General features: G+C 48.6%; 1 protein-coding gene across 1 annotated transcript; it reads left to right on the top strand.

Moving 5' to 3' along the window:
* Positions 1-251: 251 nt before the first annotated feature.
* LOC147101988 (uncharacterized) lies at positions 252-10518 on the top strand. The gene is made up of 2 exons (XM_085964126.1): positions 252-374; positions 6504-10518. Exon 2 carries the CDS (start codon positions 6553-6555, stop codon positions 7735-7737), a length of 1185 nt encoding a protein of 394 aa, XP_085820252.1. The 5' UTR covers positions 252-374; positions 6504-6552; the 3' UTR covers positions 7738-10518.
* The last annotated feature ends 1921 nt before the right edge of the window (positions 10519-12439 follow it).

Here is a 12439-nt window from a genome sequence, read left to right as displayed (position 1 = left end):
TTCTCACATATCGCAGGAGGAGCATACCACGCAGCCGGGCTCTCCTGCCATTACTTACCCTTTAATTAATTGAAATTAAGTTAAATCAAATCAATCCCACCAATTACACTACAGTTAAATGGTTTACCAACAGTCCCTGCTACACCACAGAGACCTTAGCAACTATAAACTACAGAGTTAAAGTTTAAAAAGAGAGAAAAACTCACCAATCACTTACTTGCTTTCTGGTGACATCACACTTCGATGACTTTATACCTCTCTCCCTCCCTCTGAGCTCGGAGACTGCTGATTAGTACGTCAATAAGAAACAATCCCGACCGAGCGTCAGAAGGAGAGAGCTGCAATCAACAGGAGCTGGCCACTCCGGGGTGATTGTATGAACATTTACTTACAACATATTTGGGCATTGTATTGCTAGAGCATCTTTAATTGTGCACATTAGTAGAGTAAGAAGGGCATTGAATTGCCATTTAAATCTCGAAGTGTTTTTGTTTTCTTTTCTCTTTTCCTTTAACAAACGACCTTCTTTAATTTAAGAGTTTTTGGGTGATTCATTAATTATTTCCCTTGTAATTCATGGGTCAAAACAAAATACAAGCCTGAGAATAGGACAGCGAGGCTCACAGTATTGGGGCAGTAGAAGCTGTAAAAAGTGAAAGTTAGTTTAAGATCCTGTTTTTAACCTAAAACTTTAAAAACTGTGGTTAACAGAAGCTGCCTGTCAGTGGCAGTTAACGGTCAGCTGTAAGTGCTGGTCTTGATTAGGCACTAATCTCCAGGAGCAGGGAGCTGAGTCATCACTTGTAAATTGGGCAAGGTGCCTAGTGTATTAGATAAACATTGCTGCAGAGCCCAGAGTTAGATTAGACAGAGTGTTTTGTTTGGAAATTTGGATAGAGTGGGAATTTCTGGAAAGGATGATTGGCTATGAAAATTGACCCTTAGTGTTAGGGGGATTAAATATGTGGGGTTACGGGGATAGGGTGGGATATGTGTTGGTGTGGGGGTTACGGGGATCGGGTGGGATATGTGTCGGTGCAGGCTCGATGGGCCGAAATGGCCTCTATTTGCACTGTGGGGTTTCTGTGATTCTGTGAAGTATTGGGCAAGTAGAAGCTGTAAAAAGTGAAATTTAGTTTAAGTTTTTGTTTTAGAACTTTAAAAACTGGTTAACAGAAGCTGCCTGTCAGTGGCAGTTAACCCTCAGTCAGCTGTAAGTGGTTGTCTTGAAGAGGCATCGAGTCATACGGCTCAGAAAGAGTCCATTATGTCACAGAAGAGTCCGTGCCGGTTCTCTGTGGAGCAAACCAGTCAGTCCCGTTCCCCCGCTCTATCCCCGGAGCCCTGCAAGTTAATTTTGCCCAAGTGCCTATCCAGGCTCCCATTGAAAACATTGCGTCTCCGCTTCCACCACTTCCGTCGGCAGCGAATTCCAGGTCATCACCATTCGCTGCGTCCTTAAGCCAATTCCATATCCAAGCTGCCACTGACCCACCTATTCCATGAGCCTCAATTTTGTAAACCAGCCTTCTATGTGATACATTGTCAAACGCCTTCCGAAAATCCATGTAGCCAACATCCATTGCATTCCCTTCATCAATCCTCTGTTATTTTATCAAAAAATTCAATTAGATTAGTTGACACAATCTGCCTTTTACAAATCCATGTTGGTTCTCCTTAATTAGTTTAAACCTCTCCAAGTGCCCGTTAATTTTTTCCTTGATTATTGTTTCTAAAACTTTACCCATCACTGATGTTAAACTGACCGGTCTGTAGTTACTAGGATTGTCCTTACACCCTTTCTTGAACAATGGTGTCACATTTGCCACTTCCCAATCCTCAGGTACCTCCCCCACATCTAGGGAAGATTGGAAAATTATGGCAAGCCCTTCTGCTATCTCCTCCCCCAATTCCCTTAGCAACCTGGGATGCAAGCCATCTGGACCAGGCGACTTATCCACTCTAATCATACCCAGCCTTTCTAGTATATCCTGCCTATCAATTTTCACCCCTTCCATTGCTTCTACCTTTTCCACTTCTAACGATATTTTGTCCACATCCATCTCTGGAGTAAACTCTGATACAATGTACTCATTGAGTATTCTAGCTTTGCCCTGCACCTCTAAGCATATATCACCTTCTTTGTCCCTAATAGGCCCCACCCTGCCTCTTACTACCCACTTACTGTTTACATGCCAGTGGAAGATTTTTGGGTTCCCTTATATGTTAACCGCCATTCTACTCTCATATTCTCACTTTGCCAATCTTATTTTCATCTTCACATCCACTCTCAATTTATTGTATTTGGTCTGGTTCTCCCTTGAAGAATTGACCTGACATGCATCATACATCCTCATTTTTTGTTTCATCATCTTCTCTATCTCCCTCATCATCCAAGGAGCCCTCGCTTTGGTTTCCTTACCCTTCCCTATTGTTGGAATGTACCTAAGCTGTACTTGAAATATCTCCTCCTAAAAAAATCACCCATTGTTCCGTATCAGTCTTTGGTTCCATTTTACCCTGGCTAGATCCTTTCACATCCCATTGAAGTTAGCCCTATTCCAGTTTAGAAGTTCCACTCTAGATTGTTCCTTGCTCCTCTCCATTGCTAATCTAAATCTTATGATACAATGATCACTCGTACCAAAGTGTTCTCCCACAGACACTTGGTCAACCTGGCTCACCTAATTCCCCAACACCAGATCCAGCAATGCCTTCTTCCTAGTTGGGCCAAGAACATATTGGTCAAGGAAATTCTCCTGAACACATTTCAGAAATTCCTCCTCCTCCTTTCCCTTTACCTTAGCATTATCCCAATCAATATTTGGGTAATTAAAGTCCCCCAATATCACCACTCTATAGATCTTGCATATCTCTGCGATTTTCCAGCAGATTTTCTCCTCTACCTCCCTCTCACTATTTGGAGGCCAATAGAATACCCCCAATAGCGTGATCATACCCTTTTTGCTCCTCAACTCTAACCAAATGGATTCTGTCCTTGTCCCTGCAAGAACATCCTCCGTTTCCAACACTACAATGTCTTCCTTAATCAGCACTGCCACCCCACCTCCCTTTTTTCCTTCCCTATCTTTTCTGAACACCTTGTACCCTTGAATATTAAGTGCCCAGTCCTCACCGTTTTTAAGGCACGTTTCTGTTATTGCCACAACATCATATTGCCACATGGCTAATTGTGCTTGTAGCTCACCAACCTTAGTCACCAAACTGTTTGTTTACGTACATGCATTCTAAACCCATTATTTAATTTTTTGTAGTTTTTCTTAGTCTGTACCTAACTAATCTGGTACTTCCTCCGCCTCTAGTACTATCTTCCCTAGTACTATCCAACACACTCACTCTTTTATGCACCTTATTCTTCTTTTCTACTCCAATATGCTGGTGCCTATCCCTCTGCCAAGCTAATTTAAATCCTCCCCAACAGCACGAACAAACCTCCCACGAGAATATTGATCCCAACTCTGTTGAAATTTAACCTGTCTGGCTTGCACAGGTCCCACCTTCCCCAGAAATTATCCCAATGCCACAGGAATGTAAAGAACCTCCCTCCTGCACCATCTCCCCAGCCACGCATTCATCTGTTCTATCCTTCTATTCCTGTACTCACTAGCACGTGGCACCGGGAGTAATCCGGAGATTACTACCTTTGAGGTCCTGCTCTTTAATCTCTCTCCTAGCTCCTTAAACTCTGCCTGCAGGAGCTCATCCCTATTTCTGCCTATGTCATTGGCACCGATATGGACAACAACCTCTGGCCCCTCAATAGTGTCCTGCAGCCGTTCAGTGACATCCTTGACCCTGGCACCAGGGAGACAACAGATCATTCTGGAGTCATGTCTACAGCTGCAGAAATGCCTGTCTGCTCCCCTATTGAATCCCCTATCACTATTGCTCTTCCACTCTTTCCTGCAGCTGGCGACACTTCCTGCATGTGGTTGCCCAGGCTACGCGAAGCATCCAGGTCATCCCACATGGCACAGGATGTGCACTCCATGGGATGGAGGTGCCCTGCCATGCCTCTATTTAATAGACTGAGAACTAACATAGCAGAAATAAACTTAAAAATTAACAAAACACACTCAGCAGCTACTCGCCAATCACCTCCTTCCCTTGTGCTGACGTCACTTTTTCTACTGACGTCACTCTTTCGGATTCTGCCTCTGTTGAGTTGCTGCCTCTCTTGCTCTGGTCTCGCCCAGGGCCGCTGCCTCTCTCGCTCTGTTCCACTCTGGTCTCGCCCAGGGCCGCTTGCTCTCTCGCTCTGCTCTGGTTTCACCCAGGGCTGCTGCCTCTCTCGCTCTGCTACGCTCTGGTCTCACCCAGGGCTGCTGCCTCTCTCACTCTGTTCCGCTCTGGACTCACCCAGGGCTGCTGCCTCTCTCGCTCTGTTCCACTCTGGTCTCGCCCAGGGCCGCTGCCTCTCTCGCTCTGTTCCGCACTGGTCTCGCCCAGGGCCGCGGCCTCTCTCGCTCAGTTCTGCTCCGGTCTCGCCCAGGCCCGCTGCCTCTCTCGCTCTGTTGCGCTCTGGTCTCACCCAGGGCCGCTGCCTCTCTCACTCTGTTCCACTCTGGTCTCGCCCAGGGCCGCTGCCTCTGTCGCTCTGTTCTACTCTGGTCTCGCCCAGGGCCGCTGCCTCTCTCGCTCTGTTCTGCTCTGGTCTCGCCCAGGGTTGCTGCCTCTCTCGCTCTGTTACGCTCCGGTCTCGCCCAGGGCCGCGGCCTCCTCCCAAATAAACATTTGACAAATTAGATGAACACCAGAGGATGACGAGATTCAGGCTAGTTGGCCAGGGCTGAGGGTGACTGATAAAGACATCTGTACAGATGCGGCGGAGATGGAGAATCTGGGAGAATGAAATAGAGTCCTTACAGGAAGCGGGGTGGGAGGAAGTGTAGTCCAGTGTGGGAGTCAGTGGGCTTGTAGGGAATGTTGGTCAATAACCAATCCCCAGAGATGGAGACGGAGAAGTCTCCGCCGCATCTGCTCCGATGATGCCACGTTCCACACCAGTGCTTCCGACATGTCTTCCTTTTTCCACAACCGAGGATTCCCCTCCACCGTGTTGACACGGCCCTCGACTGTGTCCATTCTATCTCCCGCACTTCTGCCCTCACCCATGCCCCTCCTTTCCTCACCTTTCACCCCACCAGCCTCCACATTCAACGGATCATCCACCGCCATTTCCACCACTTCCAACGTGATCCCACCACCAAATGCATCTTCCCCTCCCCTCCCCTCCCAACATTCTGTAGGGACTGCTCCCTCTGAGAAACCCTAGTCCACTCCTCTATCACCCCCAGCATCCCTTCCCCTGACACCTTCCCGTGCAAGCGCAGGAGATGCAACACATGCCCTTACACCTCTCCCCTTCCCACTGTCCAGGGCCACAAACACCCCTTCCAGGTGAAACAGCGATTTACTTGTACTTCTTGCAATTTAGTATACTGTATTCGCTGCTCACGATGTGGTCTCCTCTACATTGGGGAGACCAAACGCAGATTGGGTGATTGCTTTGCGGAACACCTCCGTTCAGTCCGTAAGGATGACCCCGAGCTTCCAGTCGCCTGTCATTTTAATTCACCGCTCCATTCCCACTCAAACGTCACTGTACTCAGGCTCTTGCGTTGTTCCACAGAAGCTCAACTTAAACTCGAGGAACAGCACCTCATCTTCCAATTAGGCACTTTACAGCCTTATCGACTCAATATCGAGTTCAGCAATTTCAGATCATAACCTCAGCCCCCCCATTACATTTTTGCTTATTTTTTATCCACACCTTTGTCTTGGCCCTTCCCCCCCACCCCACCTTTCCTTTTTTTCTCTCTCCCACATGGCAGCTGTCTCCCATTCTGCCAGCACATTCCACACCTAATCTGGAGCCGTCTTTTGTCTCCACTAGTCCTATCACCATCTTGTCTCGTTTTGAATACCTCTTAATGTCTCTTCACTTCTCTTTTGCTCTCACCCAGCCTGGCCTTTTAATCTATTTCATTTCCTGTGCCTCTCCAGTCTCGACAAAGGGTTTGACTCGAAACATTGACTCTATTTTCTCTCCACGGATGTTGCCTGGCCTGCTGGGTTTTTCCAGCATTTTCTGTTGTTATTTTGGATTTCCAGCATCTGCAGTATTTTGCTATCAAGACATCTGTACAGCCTTGGGTTAGTCACAAGGTTTAGTCTGGGTCTGTGGCGAGTCAGCGGATCTCAAACAGGAACCTGTCTGTTAAACGGCTGACTTTGCCATGCGCCGTATAAAGGAAAAGTGCTCGATACTAAAAGCTCCGATGCACATCTCTGCTATAAGGAAGGGAGACAAGAGCCGGAATGTATTCACTGTGGAGAGACACCAAGTACAAAATCCCCGACTACACTCGCTGGGTCATCTTACCAACTTCCCTAGAAACACATGGATGTGGGCTGTGAGCACAGAACTCCCCCTAATAACATGTAGATTCATAAATCAAATGTTGTTGCTTTCTTTTCAGGGACTACTGAAGGAATCAATCAACCACACACGGTGCTGGGATCCCCAATATGGCTGACACTGCTGAAGATGCTTTGGAACTGGCACAATGCACCGCCGAGCTTGTCGAGGCCGCGGCTGCTGTGCAAGCTGCCTTGTCAGCAGTTAGCGGTTTAGGAACAGTGGGTGCTGCAGCTGGAGCAGTGGGTGCTGTTATTGGAGTGGCCGCAGCAATTCTTAAACTTGCTTTAGGCAATGTGGACAGTGAGGAGATGACATATATGAAGGAGCAGTTCCAGATAGTCAGGAACCAGCTAGATATCATTTCAGATCAGATTAAGGATGTGATTACCGAGATAGCGAATAGCACGACTGAAATTCAATATTTCAACATTGAAGAGAACCTGAAAAACCAGTTCAGGAAGTACATGGAGATCCTCAATGCAGCGCCAGAGTTCCGGGAGAAGGAGAAAGAAGAGTTCCTGACTCACTTCGACGTGACTAAAGGTGACCAGAATCTTCACACTCTCTTTGGTGCTGTGATGGGATATTCTGCCATCTTTGGTAAACCCATCCTGGAAACCGCCATGGATTATGACCACAAGAATCGGCGCCTCATGGAAGGTCTCTGCTGCCGTCTGAAGGAGCTCTTCTGTATTGGCCTGATTGCCCTGATGGGTCACGCTGCCATCACCGGGACTGATGTAGAGGCGTTAACGAGAGAATGGAATGAGAAAATGGCCAATGTTGAGAGTAAAATGACATCCATGATAGATCGGTGCATAAAGGAGTTTGCAGAGCAGGCAGAAATAGATGTTAAAAGAATGATAAGTGAAAAGGGTGGGAGAGATAACCAGGAATGTGTATCTTACATAGGAGACTTTTTAAAGGAGAAATATGACTGGGTTAAATGGTCTGTGCGGGTCTATGATCCTGTCGGTGGGTTCGACAATCACTGTGTAATTGGTTATCATTGGTTTAGCTTTTTCCGACACCATGGTGTTAATGCTGTTGTCTCCTATGCCATTGATCCAGCCCCAATTAATGAAGGGCTCATTCGGCAGTTAATGGATGGAAAGGATGGCTGGCGTGATGCAAGGGAAGTTGCTAAACACGTGTACCATAACCTCCCCTCTGGCCATGTTGTACACACGGTGAGACGCTTAAAGGGGCTGTGGGGATTCTGGAACTTACCCAGCAGTTGCCATTTCTGGGAAAACTATAGTGGAGTCACCCTGTGTGTCCACTCTACATGACCCTCCTGCTGGTCTTCCCAGTCCCTCTTCCCTCGAGTCCATGCTGCTGTTCACGGGGGAATGTGTGCTTTTGATTTTTGGATACAATACACCATCTGTTCTACTTCTAATGAATTAATACAAATTAACCTGATTCTGATACTGAACCCACCTGTACTGAAAACGGAGCAGCCAATGAAATCCAATCAGAAACCAGCTCAGTCTCTCCCTCCAGAAGCCACGGTCTGGAACTGTGAGGGGCGGCAGGCGGCTCCAGTGTGTTGGGCCAGCTGGGTCCAGTGTGTGAACAGCCCGAGCTGAGGTACAGAGCAAGGAGACCTGTCAGGGATCACACGGAATGAATGGGCACACGGAGCCTACTGCAGGCCGCCCCACGTGAGCCGCCTCATTCAGCAGGGAGCAAGGGGACAGATTGGGCAATGATTCTCAGTGACAGATGTGCTGCTCACACACTCGGGGATTGGGCCTTCAGTTGGGTCCGTTTGTCATGAACCAGTCCCGGTTCTCATTTAGTGGAACCATCAGCCAGTGTAGAGAATATAGACAACAGACAGAGCTCAGAGAGTCCATCACTGCTAAATGACAAAGCTCCACTAGAAAGCCCCACACTATCTTACAATTCATCCACAATCCCTTCCCAGCACCTTCCCTCCCTGTTAAATATTGGACTGAAATAAAAATATAAGATGCGAAATAGGAGCAGGAGTAGGTCATACGGCCCCTCGAGCCTGCTCCGCTATTCAATAAGATCATGGCTGATCATTCACCTCAACTCCACCTTCCCGCCCGATCCCCACATCCCTTGATTCTCTTCGTGCCCTGAACTCCATCGATCTCAGTCTTGAATATACTCAATGACTGAGTCCCCACAGCCCTCTGGGGCAGAGAATTCCAAAAATTCACAACTCAATGAAGGAATTCCTCCTCATCTCAGGTCTTAAATGGCCCACCCCTTATCCTGAGACTAGGCCCCTCGTTCTAGACTCTCCAGCGGGGGAAACAGCCTCTCAGCATCCACCCTCTCAAGCCCTGTAAGAATTGTATATGTTTAAATGAGATCACCTCTCATTCTTCTAAACTCCAGAGAGTATAGGCCCAATCTCCCCTTATACATCATCCCTCTCATCCCAGGAATCAATCCAGTGAACCTTTGTTGCACCTCCTCTGTGGCAAGTAAATCCTTCCTTAGGTAAGGAGACCAAAACTGTGCCCAGTACTCCAGGTGTGGTCTCACCAGGGCCCTGTATAATTGCAGCAAGACTTCCTAACTCTTATACTGCAACCCACTGACAATAAAAGCTAACATGCCATTTGCCTTCCTAATTTCTTGCTGTACCTGCAGGCTGACTTCCTGTGATTTGTGTACAAGGTCACCCAGGTCCCTCTGAATACCACCATTTACTAGTCTCTCACCTTTAAAAAAATATTCTGCTCTTCCATTCTTCCTACCAAAGTGGATAATTTCACACTTCCCCACATTATACTCCCTCTGCTACCTTCTTGCCCAATCACTTAACCGGTCTAGATCCCTTTGCAGCCTCTTTGTGTCCTCCTCACAGCTCACTGTCCCATCTATTTTTTATTGTCAGCAAACGTGGATATTTTATACTTGATCCCCTCATCAAAGTCATTGATGTAGATTGTAAATAGCTGAGGCCCAAGCACTGATCCTTGCGGCACTCCATTAGTTACAGCCTGCCATCCCGCAAATGGCCCATTTATTCATATTCTGTTTTCTGTCCATTAACCAATCCTCTCTCCATTACCCCTAATTTCCTGAGCACTAATCTTGTGTAACAACCTCCTGTGTGGCATCTTTTGGGAAGCCTTCTGAAATCCAAATATACTACATCCACTGGTTCTCCATTATCTACCCTGCTAGTTAAAACCTCAAAAAACTCTAAGAAAGACAGTAAGAGATACAGATAGATGATGGAGAACGTGTCTGTGGGTGGGTTATGAAGCTCGGAGCACAGTCTGGGTTAGTCTGACCCCACAGTGGGACAGTCTGATGGAGAATGTGTCTGTGGGTGGTTTATAAAGCTCGGAGCACAGTCTGGGATGGTCTGACACACAGTGGGACAGTTTGATGGAGAACGTGTCTGCGGGTGAGTTATAAAGCTCGGAGCACGGTCTGGGTTAGTCTGACCCCACAGTGGGACAGTCTGATGGAGAACGTGTCTGCGGGTGATTTATAAAGCTCGGAGCACGGTCTGGGTTAGTCTGGAGCTGCAGGGTTTGTTCTAAACCTGGATGATTCCTTCTCCGGGATGGTGTTCTGCCAGATAACTAGATACAGTAATTGGATCAGGTCACGTTTGCACTGCTCCAGTTGATGTGTTTTAACCCCATCAATCTCAAAGACTTTCCAAACCTGCTGAAATTTATGACGAGTGGAGTGGCTGAGGGAAGATATAAAGATATTAAAATGGACAAAGGAGATTGTCCTAACTGCAGATAAAACTGAACATTATACAATACAGTGTCTCATGGTTGTGTAAGCAATGAGCATGTATTGCAATAACTCACTAATACAATGATGGAGCTTTCATTTCTGATCAATAGACCTGTAATAATCTGATCTCTGTCACTCAGTGTGTAATGTTGAAGGTCCCTCTGTAACAGGAACACTCACTGATTCCACTCTGATATCTTGCACTCTTTGAGTCTAATTATTATAATTACTGGCTTTTGCTTAAAGTGTGTGATTTGAATTGTTGAAACAAAGCTTGTCCTGACTGTACACTGCAATGTGCTGAATAAACTCAGTCAGATAACACACTTCTCCTGTCTATGGATTAATTACTAAACTCCATTGTCTACATTGCCGCAGTCATCTCTTCACTCACACACTGAGGGTGAGGCACTGTAGGTAACACATGACACAACAAATCCAGAGTCACATGGCAGTCAATGTAACCCCAATCACATGGCAGTCAATGTAACCCCGGTCACATGGCAGCCAGTGTACTCTTTTGATTGGACCAAAAACAATTTATCTGTAAATTAAACAAACTTCAAATGGAACTTAAACAAACCAAATTAAAATTATATTGTCCGGATTGATGATGCACTGCAGTCCCCGCGGCGCCCACCGATCGCGGAAATACTCAAGCGTGCCAGCGGACACCGCGTGCTCCATCTCCAGGGCCACCCGGGCGCGAACATGGCCGCAGAATAGAGGCAGGCAATCTGGCTGGACGACCCCCTCGACCACCCGCTGCCTGGACCAATTAATGGCTTTTTTTACCAGACCCAGGAGCAGTCCTACGAGGAGGTCCTCCTACCTGCCCGCTCCCCTCCGCACCGGGTGACCATAGATCAAGAGCGTGGGACTGAAGTGCAACCAAAAATCGAGGAGCAGCCACTTCAAGTAATGAAAGAGGGGCTGCAACCTCTCACACTCTGTATAAATGTGAAAAACGGACTCCTCCAGGCCGCAGAAAATGCAGGCGGCCTGGGAGTCCGTGAACCTGTTTAAAATCATATTGCACGGGACTGCTCCATGCAACACCCTCCAGGCCAAGTCCCCGATGGAACAAGGGAGGACTCCCGCATAGAGAGCCCTCCATTGGGAACCTCCGCCTCCGCCGGTCGCAAAGACGCCACGCCAAGGCGTGTCCGGATGGCAGACGAAGATGGCAAAGTGGAGAGTGTGCAGGAGCAGCCCGTACAGGAAACGCCTCCATGCGGAATGAAAAGGCAGGGAGGGTATTTCCCCGAGAAGGCTCAAGTTGTGAGGTGCCTGTTCCCCAGAGGGGTTTCGGGGCTGCGCGCTGATGAGGATTTCCGTCCGAGCAGGGGTCAGTTCGGATGGGATCGCCCCACGTGACTGAGCCTCCTCAATACACCTAGTGGAGTTGGGGCCCAGTGCCGCTTTCAGCGTCTCGATGGCTTTGACTGCGAGCCGGACGTTGGCCCAAGACAGGCGCCGCACCAGCTCCACAGGCGCCATCCAGCCCGCTCCTCCGCCATCGAGCAGGTCCCCGACTCTAGTTACCTTGCCAGGCACAGCCCCGTGCTCCGTCAGCCACCCGAACCCGCGGTCGCGGAGGTACGGATTCCTGAGCAGCGACTCCCAAAGGACAGCCACCACTCCTGACGGAGGAGAGCTCTGCCTGGAAGCGACGTCGTTCCAAACCCATAGCAGTTCGTGGTAGATGACAGGCAGCTCCCGCAGGGAGGCATGCGTACGGCCCAATTTCACAAACGGGAGCTGCGCGTCGTAGTTGAGGCCGTGCAGCTGGCGGAAGAAATACGTCGCCAGCGCACACCATCGAGGAGGATTCTCCACGTACAGGTATCTCTGCAGGGTCTGAAAATGGAAAGTTGCTGCCCGGGTGCATTGGCACACCAGCGCCTGACCGCCCTCCCTAAGCGGTAGACTCAGAACCGCGGCAGAGACCCAGTGTTTCCCTTTGGCCCAGAAGAAGTCGATGAACTTCTTCTGCATCTTGGCGACAAACGCAGGGGGTGGGATCAAAGTGACCAACCGGTACCACAACATGGCGGCCACCAGCTGGTTTATGACCAGCGCTCGACCCCTGTAGGACAACACTCGGAGCAGTCCTGTCCAGCGTCCGAGGCGAGCGGTGACTTTGGCCTCCAACTCTTGCCAGTTCGCCGGCCAGGCATCCTCGGCAGGGCTGAGGTAGAATCCCAAGTATAGGAGGTGCGTGGTGGTTCAGGCGAAGGGCCTGAA

The sequence above is a fragment of the Somniosus microcephalus genome, chromosome 22 (genome assembly GCF_052327205.1).
Source record: "Somniosus microcephalus isolate GS21.2 chromosome 22, FLI_Smic_1.0, whole genome shotgun sequence".
NCBI lineage: Eukaryota > Metazoa > Chordata > Chondrichthyes > Squaliformes > Somniosidae > Somniosus > Somniosus microcephalus.
The sequence above is the reverse complement of the archived record's forward strand: the minus strand, read 5'-3'. Positions and strand labels throughout refer to the sequence as shown.

Excerpts from the sequence above, each read along its gene's own strand:
- LOC147101988 (XM_085964126.1), top strand. The coding sequence starts at position 6,553 with ATGGCTGACACTGCTGAAGATGCTTTGGAACTGGCACAATGCACCGCC.